General features: G+C 42.3%; 1 protein-coding gene and 1 pseudogene across 50 annotated transcripts in view; both read right to left on the reverse strand.

Annotated features, from left to right (window-relative positions):
• Positions 1 to 481: 481 nt before the first annotated feature.
• On the reverse strand, positions 482 to 1,686 carry LOC148005290 (SWI/SNF-related matrix-associated actin-dependent regulator of chromatin subfamily E member 1 pseudogene; annotated as a pseudogene).
• A 1,010-nt stretch (positions 1,687 to 2,696) lies between these two features.
• Nin (ninein) overlaps positions 2,697 to 20,741 on the reverse strand; it is a 102,172-nt gene continuing 84,127 nt past the window's right edge. For 11 of the 50 annotated variants that reach the window (XM_087552707.1, XM_087552698.1, XM_087552693.1 and 8 more), the window contains 6 exons: positions 20,505 to 20,684; positions 19,264 to 19,413; positions 17,783 to 17,884; positions 13,477 to 13,674; positions 10,133 to 10,246; positions 2,697 to 6,287 (listed from right to left, as the gene is read on the reverse strand). In XM_087552707.1, coding sequence (XP_087408833.1) covers positions 6,078 to 6,287; positions 10,133 to 10,246; positions 13,477 to 13,674; positions 17,783 to 17,884; positions 19,264 to 19,413; positions 20,505 to 20,684 — 954 coding nt within the window. In that variant the 3' untranslated portion in view covers positions 2,697 to 6,077. 50 annotated transcript variants of the gene reach the window in all.

A 20,741-nucleotide genomic window follows, 5' to 3' on the forward strand; every position in this document is an offset into this window, starting at 1 on the left:
CGTCTTGCATTGTTGACGTTCTGTTGTTTGTGTTTTCACAGACTTCATTAATGGGTTTAATCATATCCTCTCTGAGCCCCCAGAGCATACACATAATGGCTGTTTAGAAGTCCTGTCTTTTGCATCAACCACATGGCATTTCCTGAGGCGTGCTGCAGTAGGATGGGTAGGCTCTGCTGGAAGCAGGTTGTCCTGAGTGTTAATGAGTGTCTTTTATTGCATCTGAGTCTGGGGTGATTAGAACTGCAGGTATTGATATCTTATCTTGTCTGTGTTGGGCAGACGTTCCATGCCTTGGTTTCTATTGTTCTCTTTGGATCTTAGGAATGTGGTGGCTGTAGGTTCCTTGGTAGGAAGTGCTTCTGAGTCCCTGCTTCGTGTGGCTATGGGTGTTCTGGGTAGAGTGTGTATATATATTTTTTTTAAACCAAAAATTTTTTTCATTTAAAAAAGTTTTAGGTCACACAAAACAAGGCAACATTTACTCCTCATCTTCTGGCACTGAGGTGGGGGACTGCTCCACTGTGGCACTGTTGCTCTTTGAGCCGACGTTACTGTCCCTGGTCTCTTCCACCTCCATGCTCTCAACCCCCTTCTGCCCACTGTCCTTGTCCTCAGGAGATGTCCTTCTTCACCACTCTGCTGGCTTTCCGACCGACTGTCTTCAAGGTGTGTCTCCTCAGTCTCCATCAGAATGTTCTCATCATCCTTCTCAGCTTTGTTCACCACTTGCTCTTCCTTGGGGGCGATGCTGCCCTGACTGCGCTCAGCTTGCACTGCCCCCTCCTCCCTCTCCTCCTGCCTTCTGCAGGCCTGTTCCTCCGCCCGCGCGTGCGATCTCAGCTGCAATCTTCTCCATGTTACTTCTGCCTTCAGACCACACAACCTTTTAAGTCCATTGTTAAAGGAGCCTGTGCTTTCCAGGAATTTCCTCTTCTTTTCCTGGTGGTGTTCGGTTTCGAGTTTCCGCTGAAGAACCTTTAAAGACTGGACCTGTTGTGTGAGGACCTGCATTCTAGCTGTTGTGACAACCGACCACACATCAGGTACCACACTCTCACTGAGGATCTCGTTGAAGGGCGGTGGCTTCTCTGGAAACGGGCAGTGGCTGTATGCGTCATTGAAAAGCCATCATCATCATCTGGATCCCCAGCAGGCTGAATGCTCATGCAAGACTGTCTCTGTCTCTATCGACTTCTTCCTCTATGCAGCTGCCACATGATTTTTTACACTAATATACGCAAGGTACTCAGGAATTATGATAGGCCTTCATAGATTCATTGTACTCTGTTTTCTGCTTCATGTTCATTTATTCTTGTTTCTCTTCATCAATGAGATCTCGCCACATGCCACCAATAATCTTGCCAATCTCCCACAACTTTAGGTCAGGGTTGGAAGCCTTTAGTTGGTCCCAGACCTTTCTGCTGCACCTCACGTACCTCATCAGCAGCTTATCTGTTGGCTTTGAAGGCTTTGGAACTGCAGTGCCAGAGGACACTGTGACCCGGCTGTTGGTGCCTGGGTTCCCTCCCAGGCTGTAGTTGTTGTAGGTGAGGTGACTGTGTGGATTGTAGCCCACAAACCCTGGTGTGCTGGGCATTTGTGCTGCAGGAGCTGGGGCTTACGATGGTCTTTTTGACATTTCGGTAGATTAAGTTCTCAGTTCCTTAAGAATGAATCAGACACCATGGCTGAGAAAGCGCCCGCGATTCCAGCTTCACTTCCGTCTGTCCCGCCTACAGTGTGTATCTTGGTATTGGAGACACAAAGGGATGAAGATGGTCTAGAAGGGCTTAGGACTGAAAGGGTCCAAGGAAGGAGGAAATCTGGGCCTGCCAAAAGGTTAATGGTGGAGTCCCCAGGAAGTAGTCAGAGAGGGAGGACTGACCTTGAAAGTGCTTCACTAGAGGGCTGGGGAGGAGAGTGGTGAGTTGGAAATAGAGAACAGAGAGGAGAGTGGAGATCACTGTGGTGGTTTGAATATGCTTGGCTCATGGGAAGTGGCACTATTAGGTGTGGCCTTGGAGCAAGTGTGTCACTGTATAGGTGGACTTTGAGGGGTCCTAGTGCTCAAGAACTATATTTTTAAAATGAATTATCTATTTTCTAAATATTTGGTAACTTTTTAGCTATCTTTGTATTACTAATTTCTGTCTTAATTGTGGTCACAGAATGTACACCATGATTTGAAAACTTTCACATGCATTGAGAATTGTAGAACATCAAGCAAGATTCCTCCTGAACACCAGTTAATATGTCCTTAGATTTCCATGTCTGAATCCCAGGACATGTGAATATATTACATTACAAAGTGGACTTTGCAGACCTGATTAAGAATATTAAATTTGAATCTTATCATTGAAAACACATATAGTCAGTCTTTGAAAGTACAGGCTCACTTCGCTCACTGACCGTGTTATCCAGACAATGGAGTGTGAGCAAGTGCCTTCTGTCTACCATTCTAAGGAGCAGTGCTCTGTGAGGCACAAGCTTGGCATTAAGAGCTACATGAGCTGGGGGAATCTTCCTTTTTAAGTCCCCCGGGGCAGGCTTAAAATGATGATTCTGACTTAGCATGTTCCTGGTTCTGCATTTGTAGAATGTGTTTCCTGCAGCATTTTCATGGTTTCACTTAAAAGTCTAACAATAAACATACAAAAACTGCTCATCAAAACTCCAAAACAGAAGACCAGAGGCATGTTTGCAAAATTATTTATTTACATTTTAAGCTCACATTAAACTCTTTTTGGGATAGAATGACTAAAATGAAATTACAAAACCAATATAAACATATTCACATTAACCTTGGGCAGAAAACAATTCTGGGGATGGTTCTAGATTAACTCAAGTTAATCTTGGTTTACTTTTGGGTTTTACTTTGTTTTGTTTTTAACCTGTATTCCTTTAAGTCATGTTATGGTAATGTTCTTGCAATGAGAATAAACTTACATCATCCAAAAAACAAAATGAAAAAGCACAACTTTAATTTGCTATTAAATAGCTGTCCAGATGCCTGAAGCGGAGTCTTTACAGTGCTAAGATGTTCAAGTGGGGGCAGCCTCCATCTCCTGACTGACTCTCCGGTGCGTGCTTTGGTTCTTAGGCTCTGACCTGGGTTTTGGCTTTGCTTAATGACTCACTGGAATGCTAAACAATCGCAGGCGATCCACTCAGAACGACTCACATTGTGCTCAGACTTCTGTGACTGGGACCTTAAAAGATGCTGACATCAGCAGCGTGTTCTCCTTTTCTTTTCTTTTCTTTTCTTTTCTTTTCCTTTCTTTTCTTTTTTTTTTATTAACTTGAGTATTTCTTATTTACATTTCAAATGTTATTCCCTTTCCCGGTTTCCGGGGTGTTCTCCTTTTCTTTACTCAGCGAAGTAAGAGGGGAAATCACAAATTTATTCCCACATGTTAAAAATGTTTCCTGGGGCTGGGGATTTAGCTCAGTGGTAGAGCGCTTGCCTAGGAAGCGCAAGGCCCTGGGTTCAGTCCCCAGCTCCGAAAAAAAGAACCAACAAAACAAAACAAAACAAAAAAAAGTTTCCCAAGAAGCCTAACTTGTTTCTTAAAAAAAAAAAAGTTTCTCAAAATAATACCTTCCCTGAATATTGATTTATTACTGAAACTCTAGACCTGTAAGATGTCCTCCTATACCTTAAAGTTATGACTTCTATCTGTTCATACAAAACATGCTGATGAGCAAATATACAAACAGCACACTGCAGTTTCAAGGAGGGATTCACATTTAACACAGCTTAGCTGAAATCACAGCAAATAAAAATACCGTGGCTCATCCTAAACCACACGGGCTTCTCTCCCTCACAAACTCTCTAAGAGTAAAGACCTTTAGATGAAATAAAACATTTCTCCCCTTAGGGGAAACAAAAGAGCAAGGCCTTTAAAAACTAGAAGTCAGCAAACAGGGCAACAGGGTCTTCCCAGCAATGTCTAAAAGTCTAAAACCAGTGCTTTAAAAAAAAAAAAAAAAAGAAACAACAGTCGTTATGGCCATAAAACACATCATCTGTGATTTTGGAGAGAACCACTGGAAAGAAAGTTTGAGAGCTGAATCTACACATAATTCTAGGATTTCACTTTTGATGCTTTTAACACTTTAAGCTATACTCTGCATGGGCAGTTAAACTCCCACTCTAAAAGTCTCTTTAAAAAATAAACTGTATACATTTAGGACATCTACAGACATTTCTCACATTGATCTCCCCTCCCTACTTAGTAAGTGGGATAAAGCAAGAAATTAACATTTTACTAAAGTAGCATTTTGACTTTTGGGTGAAATAATTCTAAGTGAACTCTAAAACTTTTCAAAACCTATTTACAGTCATTGTACAACATTTTATGTATATATACACATATGCAGACTTATAAGAAACACTAACCTACATGTCTCATGATATAAAATAAAATTAAGAAGCACAAACATGTCCCCACACCAGCCAACTGTTGGAGAAACGTGCTTACTGTTCAGTCCCAGTGGCATTAACCTTAGAACCTGAAGCATCTCACATGAGCGCTGCACAGAGTTTACCTCTGATCTTGGCCTATCCACAATTTTCTGCTCAAGCTAATGTCATACAAGTAGCTGAGAAGAAAGACTTAGAAGGAGCACAATACCAGAGGTCAAATATTTAGATGTACGATTGTAGGGAAAAGTTAATTCTTTCCCCAGTGGGAAATCAGAACGTTCTGATAGGAATAGTAGTGCAAAACGAGTGTGAACTACCAGAGCATAGATAGTGTGCCACGTCAGAACTTGGTAGAGGGAGCTCTGGGCTGGAGGCTCTGAAGAATCCAAACGAGTCCTGATGGAAATGGTCAAAGACTTCCTCGAATCATGTGACTTCTCAGCCTATATGACTTGTCTTGGTTCCCTTCCCATACACAATGGTTTACTTTTCTCTTGTACCTCTTAAAGTGAAACTGTCTAATCTCTCTCCTTTACCCCTGATAGCATGACAGTGCTCTCCACAGTATGAGATAAGTTCAGATAATGAGGTATCAAAAGGTCAGAAGCGTAGACATCTTGACCTGTATTAAACAAACAGTAAAAAGTCTTTGTTAGTAGGAGAGGTTTTTAACTCTACAGTCAAGGCCTTCTCAGATATTTAAGTGCACTAAATATAGAAGTCAAAAGTCTATGGCTGTTAATCTATAAGACAATAAGGTTGTGTGGTTTACATATATCCAGTTCTTAGAGAGGCCAGGCAGCAAGCAAGTAGTTCAGACAGAAGGTTTAACATCGTTCCCTGAGCTTTTGACACAAACTCAAAGATATGTCCATGAACTTCCAAGGCTTGGGAGAGACAAAATTACCTCCACCATGCTCCATGGGATCATCTTCCAAGAGTGGCTTTTTACTCCAAAGTGGTCTGTCTGTCTGTGGTCTCCCTCTAGTTCAGTAATGTTAAAAGAGTACAGTTTTATCAATGTTTTAGAAGACAACAAAAGCTTTAGGAGGAAGAGAAAGGACATTTAAAGGATTAGTTAGGAGTGTAGCTGAGTGAGTTAGTTCTGAATCTGTTATACAGCAAGAGTAGCAAGAACTGGATCAGGACATGGGCCTTCTCTGACCTCAGTGGCTCGCTATTGGCCAAGCTTTCTCTAAACAGAACCGCAGTTAGCCAATTAATTAAGGAGACTAAAGTATTATAAGCAGAATGATTTCACCACTCAAATGTTTCCAAAAAAAGATAATAACCACTCTAGTCAGATGTCAAACTTAAAAGGTCCCTTGATTGCATACACAGATAACAGCAATTTAGAAACATTAAAAACTAGGACTTTAAGGCTAAGTTAATTTCATTCTTGGTAGCGATCCAGAGCATACTTTAAAAGTTCAGTGCTTATGAATAATTTAAATAGCAAAATTTAAATAGTGATTTGTGGAATTCCAGTAAGCACCCATTTGGAGCCTCCAATTTCCTTGCTGGCAGACTTCGGGGAGGCTTGGTTTTAAGCCATTGAAGTTTTTTAGTTGGAGGGTTTGGAGGACCTATTAACACATTCCTACAGTGTCAGTAAAGTGCATCCTTTGGTATGCATCCTTCAGGCTGGCTATGACCTCAGAGGAGGCATAGAAGTCAGTGGTGCTGGGGCCAGGTTCCTGACAATGGTACTGAGGCTGGCAATCTTCTCTTCTAGGAGGAAATTTTTCTTCTCTGCTGTCTTCTGTCGCTGTTCAGTCATTTCCAAAGCTTTCAACAACTGGGCGTTTTCAACATACAAATCCTTCACCATGGCATCTGTTTTTGAATTCTTGCAGAGCTAGGACAGATCAAGAAACATCTTGGTTCCATTTGTGTTAACGACTCCCAATTTAAAGCATAGGGGAAGTTAATAGTGGCAAATCAGTTCTGCTACCTGTGTGCTTTGTATCAGTACCTTTTACTGGTGTACAATGCAAACAGAAGTGTGGATTTATTCTGCTTGTATTCCCAAATATTAAGTCTCATACTAAAGCCTAATTACAAAACAAAAAGTGGATTTTTTTTAAGGGCTCCAAAATTAATTTTTCCCATCTAAATACGTGGTATTACTTTATCTATTTTTAAAAATACTAAAAATGCTTGTCCAACATAGCATTTTGAGATTTTAACTGCATTAACATCCACTCTTCATAGATGTGCTTCACCATTTAAAACTACAACCTGTAATATATATATATATATATATATATATATATATATTATTTCAACATTAAGCAGCTTAGGAATTGTTTTGGCAATTGCTTCTCTTAACCCATTTTTTTTCTCTCCTCTACCAACCAATCCCCCAAAGGTATGCCCTCTGTTATGGTTAGAGTCTGGAGTCTACAGGGAGATAGCACGTTTGTTAGCCAACCTGGTACCTTAATTCTTGTTCCTGTTCTTGCCTTTAACCTTTTTTTCCCATATTTTATACTCATCATTCCATAGCAGACTCAAGCAGGTAGCAGAATAAAGAGTGGCTACAGAATGGCCAACTTATTGTCATTTCCAGGGTCATAATAATTTAAGTAGCTGGCAGGTATAGTACACTTCAGAACTTACTTGTGACTGAAACGTCATAACTCACCATTCCTTCCTTCCCCACACCTCTTTCAATTAAGACATTTCAGTGACCCTTCATGCTTAAAGGACAAGATTCAAACTAGTAGGCATAGAAGTAAATGCTTTCTCCTTGGCTGATTCTCCTCTCCTTTCTAGTCTCTTCTCTTAGGACAGCATGAGCTAGCAGTGGTTTGTATTTACAGATGCCCACACCCCGTTTTCCCCATTCTGTTAAATTACTGCAGCCTAGCCTGCCTCCCTAATCTGTCTACCCAGCTCTCGAGCCTGCCTCCCTACATCTCTCCAGCTCTCTAGACTGCCTCCCTACATCTCCCCACCCAGCTCTCTAGCCTGCCTCCCTAATCTGTCTACCCAGCTCTCTAGCCTGCCTCTCTAATCTGTCTACCCAGCTCTCTAGCCTGCCTCCCTAATCTGTCTACCCAGCTCTCGAGCCTGCCTCTCTAATCTGTCTACCCTCTCTAGACTGCCTCCCTAATCTGTCTACCCAGCTTTCTAGCCTGCCTCCCTAATCTGTCCCCAGCTCTCTAGCCTGCCTCCCTAATCTGTCTACCCAGCTCTCTAGCCTGCCTCTCTAATCTGTCTACCCAGCTCTCTAGCCTGCCTCCCTAATCTGTCTACCCAGCTCTCGAGCCTGCCTCTCTAATCTGTCTACCCTCTCTAGACTGCCTCCCTAATCTGTCTACCCAGCTTTCTAGCCTGCCTCCCTAATCTGTCTACCCAGCTCTCTAGCCTGCTTCTCTAATCTGTCTACCCTCTCTAGACTGCCTCCCTAATCTGTCTACCCAGCTTTCTAGCCTGCCTCCCTAATCTGTCTACCCAGCTCTCTAGCCTGCCTCCCTAATCTGTCTACCCAGCTCTCTAGCCTGCCTCTCTAATCTGTCTACCCAGCTCTCTAGCCTGCCTCCCTAATCTGTCTACCCAGCTCTCTAGCCTGCCTCTCTAATCTGTCTACCCTCTCTAGCCTGCCTCCCTAATCTGTCTACCCAGCTCTCTAGACTGCCTCCCTACATCTGTCTACTCAACTTTCTAGACTGCCTTCCTTCATTTCTCTATCCAGCTCTATAGACTACTTTCCTACAACTCTCCACCCAGCTCTCTAGACTTGCTTTAAGAGGCCTTCAGGAAGCTCTCTTTAGGCTTCTAGATCTTGTGTGATCCTATATGGAAAGTAGAGTTATCTCTTGTTTATTTTTAAAGCTTCCATCTGGAGAAATTCTTGGCGTCTTCTAGGCCTGCTAGAATTTACACTCCACATGCCCAGGAGTTTCACTTTGCTCAGAGCTGTGTCTCTAGTGCCCAGAACAGGATGTGACACATAGCAGCTTGTAATGACCATAGGAACACACAAAGGACTACCTGGATAATTGCTCACAAAAGGGGTTTTCCTCCCCCTCCTCCTCTGTTTAAGATACAGAGCAAAGGAAAGTTTCTGCATGCATCTGTTCTTGCATGCATCGGCATTTAGATCTCTCTCCTGGCACTAATATTCTTAGGTTTTATGTATCTAGAAAACCAGGGTTGGCAAATTCTGCTCTGTACCCAACCTGTTTGTCTCAGTCTCTGTTTTCTGAGAGGCTAGGAAAAGGTTCTTGTCCATGTTTTTTGTTGGTTTGTTTGTTTGTTTGTTTTATACACAGGTAGTTTTTAAACAGAGTGGTCATGTCTATAATTAGCAGGTAAAAAGATCAAGTTGTTTAATGGTCTAGAATCGGGAGTTCAGACCCCATTCAAAGCAGGCTTTTGGAGCCTGGTGATAGCAATAAGATGCTTAAAATAGTATTTGTCTGCTTAATTATTGAATGTGTGTGGGGTCATATACATGTGTGAAAGTCAGAATACAACTTATGGGAATTGGCTCTCTCATTCTACCACATGGGTTCCAGGTATTGAGTGTAGCTTGTCCGGCTTGGTGTGATACCTACCAAGCCATTTCATCAGCCCAAGGTATTTTTGAGGTTGTCACAAACTACTGGGAACAAGAAAGCCAATGTTACATTTATTACCCAATTTCAAAAAAATAAATGTATCATTTTCTGCTTACTTAGAGATGTATATTTCATATCCTGGATAAAAACATCTATATTTGGTTCAAGCCATTGAACTTCATTAAGAACACTTTAGACAAGAGCCACTGCTAGCAAATATACTGTATAAAATTGTAGACAATCTTATAAGGCCTCAGTGAATTTTTGAAAAAAAAATTGTGGGATGGAATTCTTATTTTGGGGTTTATATGAAAGTAATTCCTAAGTTTTCTAGACATCTCCAGCAGAATTAACTTTTATTAACAACACAAATTAGCAGCAATAAAAAGATGCAAAATCTGGAGTTCAGACTAGAATGTTGGGGCTAGAAAGATAGCTCAGCTAATAGAGTCTGTGCCTTGCAAGTATGGGGACCTGAGTTTGATTCCCACATGGTAGAATGAGAAAACCAATTCCCATATAAAAAACTGGGTACAGTGAGTGGTGCAGAGGTGACCCCTGTGCTGAGGGAGAGAAAGGCCTAGCCTAATCAGAGAGACCCACAGTGGATATGTCCCAAAGGCCAACATCTGAGGTTACACACACTCACTCACTCACACACACACACACTCACTCACACACACAAACTCAAACACACACACACTCACTCACACACTCACTCACACACACACTCACTCATACACACACACTCACTCATACACACACACTCACTCACACACACACACTCACTCAAACACACACACACACTCACTCAAACACACACACAGACACACACAGAGACACACACAAACATACACACACACAGACACACACACACTCACTCACACACACATATACACACAGACACAGACACACACACTCACACACACTCACACACACATATACACACACACAGACACACACTCACTCATACACACACACATACACTCACACACATGCATGTACACACACACGCACACACACTCACACACACAGACAGACAGACACACACACACACACACACACACACAAACACACACCCTGTGTACCCATACAAACTGGAGTGTCAGGACAGATAGAAGTGACAGAGGCTTACTTGCTCTTTGAGCTGATTCACTTTTTCTTGAAGAAGCCTTTTCACCAGCTTTAGTTTTTGCTCAACTTCTATCATTCGTTCTTCCATGAGATTTACAAGGTGTTCCTGGCTTCCCTAAGGAGAAGAGGGAGAAAGAAGTGTATTATCATTTGAAAATCATGTCAACTAGAGGTACTGGTAGTTACTGTCCCCATAAACACCTAGAGAAAGGACAGCTGATGCTTTCCTTTGTAACCAGAGGATGGGTTTCTGATGTAATGGGAGTTGTGGGCACTGCACATGTTGACAATACCTTAGAAAAGTAGCACAATCATAGAGCAATCTAGGAAAAGACAAGGCTCTTACCTTGGCTCCATCATCCCCTGATATTAATTCTTAAACCCCTGATTGAAACCCATGTGCACTTTTAACAGAGTGACTATTCAAAGTAAGTTAAAGCAGGGGACCAACCTTCTACTGTGGTTTGTGTCTTTGTGATCCCGCAGGCCTTTGAACATTGCAAACACTGGGTTATTTGGGGTCACCTAATGTTTCCAGTCAACTGCAATGCACGCCTCTCATTTTCCTGTGAAATGATTGGGGACCATCCAAGGGTTGGTTTCTTACTTCTTCCTGCCAGCTGCCCTACTCCTCTGACTCTCAGTGATGTGTCAGTGTGAAGCAAACATCGGACTAGGGGGTGCATCTATCATCAGAGCAGGTTAGAAGTGAAAACATCTCCTCACAGACATTTGAACCCAGATAAAACCACAGGACAGGAAGAGGCATAGCCTTTCCTCTCCCTCTCATACACCAGGGTGGGAGTGAGGAGACACGAGTTGAGGAAGCAAAATGACCTGGAGAGAGACGACACTGCTCATACCCTCGCTTAGAAAAATGCCCACACCAGGAGTTTCACATTTTAGAAGGCGCTTCAAGTCCTTAAGATTATTATCAATTGTTATGATTATTGTGGTTCAGTTGTTTATGACTGGGTGATAGCTATTTTTTAAGAGACGTACTTTGACAAGCATGGAGGATGCTCAAACATGAAACCATGTGACCGATTTGAAGACAAACAACCTGTATTTAGTAAAAGCTTAATACGCAGTTTCAATACACAGGGCCGTGGCGGTCTGGCCTTTGAAAAGAAGGCCTATATTTTAAAATATATAATGACTTTTTAATGTTTATGCATAAGGAATAATGCTTGCTTCAAAAAACAAAACAGAAAACCACAGTAGCAGGTAATTCAATGGACACTGAGTGCTACAAAGGAGATGGCAGAAGAAAACAAAGAAGACAGCCGTACATTTAAATTTTGTTTTATTGTTGCATCAAAATTTCCCTTTTTTCTGTCAAAAAGTATGGTACATCTTATACAAAAACAGTATAAATAACCCTGATTTTCTTCAAATTCCATATATAAAAGTAGTACCTTCTTTTAAAAATAATTACATCATATGGAATGAGAAAATATATAGAATATATGCTTTCAAGAATCTTAAATCCACTCTTTAAACCATATAAATAAGCTGATTTGTAGCAAGCTGAAGTTTGTGACTGATTCACAAAGTCTTTCACGTCTGCATAAAGGAGAAACAATACTGTGAAGGCTTTAGCCGTGAAGTAACAGTCGAATAATTTAAAAGAGCACTTGATTCCAACATGTCCCAGCTCATGTCTGTGTACGGTGTGCGTGTACATGTGTGCATGTGTGCATTTGAGACTGTCAAGGTAACAGCAGCCCAGTTTTCAGAGGTGCCCAATCCTCCTGCAGGAATCTGCGTGCACCGCTCGCTGCTCCGGTAGCAAGGCCTAGAGAAAGAAGGCAAGTGGGATACTTCACCCTGGTGACAAGATTATGGCTTATTTGTAGGGGAGTCTAAATTCACGCACTTATAACACAAACACATCGTTAGAACACACAGTCACACTACACGTGCAAACAAAGCAACACAGAGGCAGACGGAACTTCCTCTGTTCACAGGCACCATGCAGATTTGTATAATGTGCAGTATTCTTAGAATTAGAGTCAGCTCAGCAACTGGAAAAAGAAAAGGCCTAGAAGCCATGCTAATGTGTTTAACAGGCGCTTCTCTGGCTGAAGGATTTTTTTTCTTAGTTTCTGTCTAATACTGGAGTTCTTGGAGCAGACATTTGTTTTTTGTTTTTGTTTTTGTTTTTTTTTTAATTCTCAAATATTGATGGGCAGATTAGGAAAAACTGTGTCTGGGAGAGCAATGAGTACCTCTTAGCCACATTATTAGGAGAGCCTTTCAAAAACAGAGGCCAAGGTTTCAGATTTCTACTACACAATGAAGAACTGAAGCTTCCCTTTCATACTCGATGAAAGCCGTTTTTATTAGAAAGTTTCACCATAATGCTGGGGAGCTGAGGTGGTCTGCGGAGAGCTAGGCATGGCTTTAGCAGTCCGACCAAACAAACAATCTAGATCTTAAAGGCTGACTCTAATAATGGGAGGTGAGAACAATACATAGAAAGCTTCTAAACAAATGGAGTTTTCAAGCATATAAAGACTTCTTGAAGGTTTGAGGTTTGTGCTAAGAAGAGTGAGTGCACGGCACGGCACGGCACGGCACGGCACGGCACGGCAACCTACCAATAAGAGGAGAAAGCAGAAAGCTAATGTGGCTTGCAAAGCTCCTCTGAGAGGATTAAGAGACTGGAAAACTCCTTATCAAATATTAACTGGGCCTTAAGTATTTGTAAACCAGAAAGAATTGACTTAGACATAAACAAAGGAGACATTTTTATTTTTGTTTCTCACTAGTAATTATATGGGTAAGAACAAATTTATGAAAAATGAAGATTATATACTAAGGAGAAACAATTATTTGGAGCTTGTTTTTCAAACTTGAAGCTTTCAAATATCGAGTGAAGTGAACTAGGTAACTAAGAACATAGCGCTAAGGATCTGCACATTCTCCATCATTAGTTATAAAGAATCCCCGCCTGTGACCTCTCAGACCTTGGCAGGCCACACTGTGTGGGAGAACCAAGAATGTCTGTCAGTGGAGATTCCTGCCCCAGGATTGAGTTTGTGACATTTTGGGCACCAGACAAGACTGTTGGGCCAACTCTGCACTATGCACAAGGAACCTTGATCTTCCGTCATGCGCAAGTGTGCAAAGGAGGCCCAGCATACGGAGCTGCCTGACTTACAAGGAGAGAACTTGGAGAGAACTATGAAACCAAAGCGAGTGCTGGCACTGCGGTTCTGTGGGCATGTACTCAGGGAAGGCAGAGCTCTTCATCCCCACCTTCCGACTGGTTTGTTTTTCAAACAAGGGTAAAGTGGACAGGATGCTGCGAGCTTCTCCACAGAGAAGAGCACTCCGTACCTGCACTGTGTTGGGTTCGGAGGTCCTGTTGTCAAGCTCCTCCTGCAGGTGCTGGCTTCTCTTTTCTGCCTGCAGCAGCTGCTGTTGAAGCTGCAGAAACTGCTCCCTGGGCACCATCGGACAGGCTTGCTGCTGGAGCAACTGCAGATCCCAGTGAGAGGATGGGCTATGCGTCCCAGCGGACCTCAGGGGCTGCATCTGAGGGACAAGGGCAAAGCTTGGTCAGTGCAGGGCCTTCTGCCAAGGAAGGTGCCAAGCAGGGAGTACTGAGCCCAGGATCCATCCCTTCATGGCCTTCATAGTCCTGATCACTTAAGCAGGACACGGTCTGGTGGAAGTGTGTGGGAAGAGCCCTTTGGTTGCCTCTTGGAGATAATAAATCAAGTGACCAAGACTTGAAAGAACAGACCTTCCTCACTCCTGAGTGACTATAAGGGCATGAGGTCTATGATATACATAGCATATCTAAATTATATCTACAGTTTTTTATTCTAGAACTTTCAACTGCTTTCCCCCTTTCATTAAAAGTGAGACAGGAGCTGGGAAGATGGGAGAGAGTGCTTTTGCTATAAGCTTTTCTCATTTTCCTTACCACCATGGAGATTTGTAAAGAAATCTCCATGAAATCCTTAATTCGTTGGCTATGTATCTTCTAACTCCAACTGAGCATTTTAAGATTATTGTACCTAAAATTATTTCAACCTATCTTGGTTCATTTAGTAGGAGTTATAGCCTCAAATAGCAACCAGACAGGCTAGTGTGGGGCATCAGGTCACCCAGAACTGAGCTAAAAGTATTGTTGAAAACAGCAAGGAAACAGTGCATCAACATGCTGATGAAACTTAAGGAATGGAAAGGAATGCATTTTAGCCAACGGAACATGCTACTTTTCAACTGTCAACACATTCAGCAGACACGGGCCCAATGCGAGGCATGCGATACTCGTGAGCAGGAACGGAACTCGAGAGGAAGCACCTCCGGGCCTATGGGAGGGAGAAGGACCTCTCAGTTCAACTATAACGAAATGTTATGAAGTTTCAGAGCCACTATCCATTTTTTTTTTAAAAATTCTAAGTCTCTGGGGTATGTCCATTTTGAAATAGTAGTAGTTGTAGATATGAAAACATTGCATTACTTAGGATAAAGAGTTTGACGGGATTATGAACCTACAGGTTCCTAAGAGTGGCACAGTTTTCTTCAAACTGCTTTAAATATTGGGGAGAACCCTTGTAAATAGACATTCTATATTAAAGCAAAATAAAAAATGTATACTGGCTCTTGTCCACGTACGTATGAGCTGCCATAATGAACAGAAATGACTGCACGGAGACGAGGTGGAGACATCCCCATGCCGTGAGAGTTCACTGAAAGAGCGCTCTACCTTTACACACTAGCTCGGACACAGAGCTGCGCCCCACTCTGCTGCTTCCAACCACTGAGTTCTAGGTTAGCCACGGACAAAACAAAAACAAGAGAAAATTACAGGAGCTCCAGGAAGAGTAAGAAAAGCGTAAGTTATAGCACATGAATAAGAGTATTTCAGCAACCAAGGTCACCTCTGCTGTGTGTCAGCTTACAGTCAAGGCCCTTACAAACTACAGCTCTGCAGTGGCACCCTCATCTGCTGTAATCTGGTTGGCTGTGAACTTGTGAATTTTTCGGCCTCATTTATAATCTTTAATTACACCAGAGTGGATATGTGTTCACATGTGCCCCTTAAACTAGTTTGTAGAGATGAGGTAGATGTCTCCCAAGCAAGCGTGTGCACCAGATAAGAATCATTTTCTCAAAGTCTCTGACCCCAAAGACGCTGAGAGAGGAACACTTCCTTGCCTAGTCATCACACCTCAGCCGCACCGATGGGAAAACTGCCAGAGAGGAAGGAATCCGTGGATCCCTCAGGTTAAGCACAAAAGACAGCAAAAGCATCAATACACCACCCTCTACAATCATACTGCAACCTGACTTACCAGGCTGGTCGGAAGAGTGGTTACCGCCTAAGAGTTAGAGCTGAGAGTAATGAAAGGTTTTAGAAGCAGTGGGCTTGATTAAAGCTATTGGATTATAAGCTTAAAAAATGGGTAAAGCTGTAAAGTTGTTATATACATGTCCCCAAGGTCTAAGAAGTAAAACCACACCCCAAGCCCAACTGTATAATTTAAACTGTACAGGATGTGAATTATCTCAAAAGAGCTGTTCAAAATCCAATCTGGAACTAGATGTGGTGCCAGAAGCACTCAGGAGACTAAAAGCCAAGGGATGGCGAGTTCAAGGACAGCCTGAGCCATATGGCTCAGAAATGTGAAGGAGGAAAAACAAATCCAGTCTATAGAACTGTAGAATTAATAACTCAGCCTTGCTTCCTAATGGGAATTTCATTAGAATAGTATGTAAAATGTTCTTTTTTGTGTTTAAATTCATGCTTTTCCTTTACTCACTTCCGGTACTAGGAACATTCATTTTCCTTATCAGCAAATATTTACTACTAGAGAAAAAGAATGGCAGGAAGTGGCTGATGCCTGTTAATAATAGAAATGGGCCTGGAAGAAGGGGGCTTCCCAGGTTAGAGCAAACAGGCGAAGATCCAGCTTACTGGTAGAGCGTGTGGACCGAGTCCAGCACTGGATAAGTGCATTCACCCTGCCACCCTTCAGAGTCTTACCAGAGCTCAGCCTCAGATATCTTACTCATTAGAGCCTCTAAACTATTTCCTATCTACGTCAAAGCACAGGCTGAACTCACAGTTTTGAATGCATTTATGGAGATTTCACCAATCTTCCCATTCATGGGTAAATTGGAGAACATAAAGTTGTCAGAAACCTCAGTGGTCATTTAAATGTCAATGTGATACCTTTGCCCACATTTCACATTATTTTAAAGCTAAGCACTAAAGCCATCTTGCCATATATGCAGCTTTATAAGGAAAATACTTTGTCAGCCAGAGGTGGCACATGACTTTGATCCTGGCACTTGGGAGGCAGAGGCAGGCAGATCTCTGAGTTCTAGGCCAGATTGGTCTACAGAGTGAGTTCCAGGACAGCCATGGTTATACAGAGAAACCTTGCCTTGAAAAACCACAATAAAATTAAACAAACAAACAAACAAATAGAAAATACTTTGAAAACTTCCTTCCTATAATCCTGCCTTCAAAAACAAAACAAAATATGTACACACAGTATTTTAAGACGATAGCAAGATACATTCTATGTGTGCTTTCTTATACAGATTTTATAGTTAGATTATTATGTTAATCATGTTAGATTATTTTTTCATCTACCCACAGCAAGCCATCTCCGTCAACTCTTCACTTACTAAGGGCTATGCATTTGTTCTTATCCTGTAATGGTTCAAAAGCACACTGGTTGCTGGGCCAAGTGAACACACATTGATTGGTTTTCCAAATCAGCTTAACATTTGCCAGTTGTACCTTTCCCAAGGTACAGCTGAGTTACAATGTTGCCATAAGCCATGAATACTTTGTTTTTTGATCACTAGAAATCCAGCCCAAGGCTTCACACATGCAAAGGGAGTCCTCTACCCCTGAGCTCTATTTGCATAAGATGGCAGTTCCTGGGCTGGAGAGGTGGCTCAGTGGTTAAGAGCACTGACTGCTCTTCCAGAGGTCCTGAGTTCAATTCCCAGCAACCACGTGGTGGCTCACAACCACCTATAATGGGATCCGATGCCCTCTTCTGGTGTGCCTGAAGACAGCTACAGTGTACTCATATATAAAAAATAAATAAATCTTTAAAAAAAAAAAAAAAAGAGGGGTTGGGGATTTAGCTCACTGGTAGAGCGCTTGCCTAGGAAGCGCAAGGGCCTGGGTGCAAGGCCCTGGGTTTGGTCCCCAGCTCCGAAAAAAAGAAAAAGAAAAAAAAAAAGATAGTAGTTGCTGAAAAGAAACCTAAATGCAGATCTACATACATCTGGACAGGTAATTGGAGAGTGATGATATCATAAAACAATGCAGGATAGGATACATCGGGAAACCGTTACATATACACCAATGACAAGAGAGCTCTGGGCCCCTCAGGCAGTATCAGGCAGAGTCCTGCGATCCACATTTATTGATATATATGGCTCTTACATTTGGGGTTAAAGTTATGCTTCATTCTGCAAAGCAGCATGGATACCTATGACTGTAAGTAACTAAGCAAACATGTCTGTTCATTTGGGGAAGATAGACCAAAGAATCAAGGCTGACAATTAGACTTTTCCAGCAGGAATTCAATGCTATGTCTGGTCTCTCTGGAGAAATGGCTCATAGGCATTGGCCACAGTTTAGATAGTTTACTCCAGTACTAACCTCCATTAATTTCTCGTCCAGTCTCACCTGTTTCTTCTTCAGACCTTCATTTTCCAAATGGATTGTTTCTAATTCTCGCTCAAGGGAACTCATCTGACTGACCTGTAAAAACCAAACAAAGTAAAAAGGACTTTTAAAAAATGAGTTGCTCTCTTTTATTTTGATAAATTTGCATTAGAGACCTCTCGTCTTGGAAGAAAGCCAAGGTGATTCTACAAAGAAACCTACAAACAACAATTCAGTGCACATTAGTGCACAGCTGGCATTTAAGCAATCTGGATTTAACCACCTCATCTCACAAAGACCAGAGTTTCCTAAGGCAGCTGGCTTTAAACTTCTCTGCCACCCACTGTAAGAAATACACATTACCCTACAACGAAATAGCTGTGCCCACAAGTGTGTGTGTGTGTACATAAGTTCCAAGTGCATACTTAGTGGAAAAACTACTTAAGAAAACACAGCCCCTCCCTCTCCCCTTGAGCCAGCACTGCCCCCGCTTCACATACAATCTCACACCATCGCAGACTCCTGATGCTTGTTTCCCATCAGGGTTTTATTAATCTCCATTTTTCAGAAACTTCCTCTTTCCTCTAACATTTAACTTCATAAATAAGAGTGAAGATAAAAATCAAAAGCTTTTCTTTATGGATTTCTAAGTAAATTCTTTCTATTCAGATGCACATTTCTTTCCAAATACTTATCAAACATTAACTGGGAGGTAAGGAATTTCTTAGTCCTCTCAGAGAGCTTTGCCAGTCATATTAGCTTGATGGTCCACTCTGCTTTCTCCTCTTATTAGTAGATAGCTGTGCATGCACTTCTGTCCCTCCTTCTTAAAACCTTCAAAAGGCTTTTTGTTGTTGTTTGTTTTGTTCGTTTTTGGTATTGCTTTTAAAACCTGGGTTTTAGGGGCTAGAGAGATTGCTAAGTGGTTAGGAGCGCATACTGATCTTCCAGATATTCTGAGTTCCTAGAAACCATGTTGGGCGGCTTACAACAGCCGAAAACTCCAGCTCCAGAGGATCTGACACCCTCTTTTGGCCTCAACACTCATGTGCACATACCCATATATAAACATACGATTTAAAATGAATTCTTTTAAGGTGATGTGGTGATGTGTGTGTGTGTGTGTGTGTGTGTGCATGTATGCATGCATTCACGTGTGTGCATGCATATGTGAACCGTCTTCCTCCTTTTTTTTTTTTTTTTGGTTCTTTTTTTTTCGGAGCTGGGGACCGAACCCAGGGCCTTGCGCTTCCTAGGTAAGCGCTCTACCACTGAGCTAAATCCCCAGCCCCATACCGTCTTCCTTCTAAAAGCTTAAATTGTTCTTGTTTTAAAAAAATCTTTACTCAGTCAAAGCACGATGACACTGTTTTGACAAGATTATGAAGGCTCAAAGTCTGCCACTCCAGGCAAGAAGCAGACACTGGAATACACTGGTCAGGACACAGGCGCACCATTATACGTGACAAACCCACCTTCCTGCTGGTAGGAGATCGCTCCTTCCGAGACTGTTCACACTCTCTCTTTAAGGCCAATTTTTCTTGTTCTATGGGCTTCACAGTACACGATTGGTTGAGTTGCTTTTGGTGCTTGGTGGGCAGAAGGTTGGATTCCAGTTGACGGATCTAGTAAGAGAGAAATGCTTCTCTAACCATCCAGCCGGGAAACAAATGGCAAACAGGGAATGTTTTATTCACTACTTGGGTTTCATGGTAGTAAAAAGCACTTTTTCAGCTGGTTAGGGTGGTAGAGGGCTGAGATCCCAGTTACCAGGGAGACTGAGGCAGGGGATCATTTGAGCCCTAAGTTCAAACCAACCTGGGCAACATAGCAAGACCTAGACTCTGAATTCTGAAGCCTATTTTTTTTTTTTTAATTATTTCTAAACATCCTTTCTAGATAAAGCTGGCTGAGCTTACAAGCTCAACGTTAATGGCACTTTGAGAATTTCTCCATCAGCTAAGTCTCCAGGAGCCCAGTGTGAGTGAAGGAGCTGCTGAACAAATGGGGGGAGGGAGGGCAGACCTGGGTTCTGTGGCTCCGTCATGGGCAGAGCATTTAGGGGTGGCTGAGGCTGACTCTGGTAGAGTCGGCTGCTGGATATACACCTGCGTGTGCCAAGCCCATGAGGGGGACCACAGCTGTCCTATTCCCACTGCAGATTCTGTAACAGCAGATTCTTCTGCACACAGTAGGTGTTCTCAAAGAAAATTCAGGACGGTTGGAATTCCACAGCAAGCATGCTGAGGCACAGGGTAAGTGGTTGACGGCACAGCTGAGGCACAGCCACAGGTAAACGCGGGTCAGCAGGTTGGTCATCTGGAACTTTAAAACTTATTCTGGCCTTGAAATGTCTCTACAAAGGGGACCAAGTTTTCTCTCACGAAGACTTAGCTTGACCCTTAAGTCTGAGTTTGCCATTTGGTTATTATTGGTCTGGGCAGCTAACCAGTTAGAATGAGGAATATGTGGATATCATAATTTGCACCAGCTGGCACTTTTAATACGAGGGTTAACGTCACAGATGTATTTTAATATACAATTGGTTATCTAAAATAAATAATTTAAATATATAAATTTACATATGAGTAAATGAAAACTTACTCATCTCAAAACAAGCCTTCCATCACAAGGTACTCACATCTACATCTAAGACCGTATCAAACAACTCATTTTCATATCGAATCATTTTCCACACCTGCAGCTTCTGAGTTACCTTCTCCCGGGAGTGTGTGAGGTCTGCTTGGGTGTTCTGAACTACAGTCTGGAGCCTCTTGCTTTCTTGACAAAGCAGCTCTGGTTCCTCACTCATCAGATGATCCAGTTTGTTCCAGGATAGCCTTTTCTGCTGGCCCTGGAGCCCTGAGAGATGGGTAGCTGTTTCCGAGACCCAGTCCTGTATGGAGAATTGGAGAATTGGAGCATCAAAACTTACTAGCGAAGGGACAGGTCA

The sequence above is a fragment of the Rattus norvegicus genome, chromosome 6, assembly GCF_021556685.1.
Source record: "Rattus norvegicus strain SHRSP/BbbUtx chromosome 6, alternate assembly SHRSP_T2T, whole genome shotgun sequence".
Classification (NCBI taxonomy): Eukaryota; Metazoa; Chordata; class Mammalia; order Rodentia; family Muridae; genus Rattus; species Rattus norvegicus.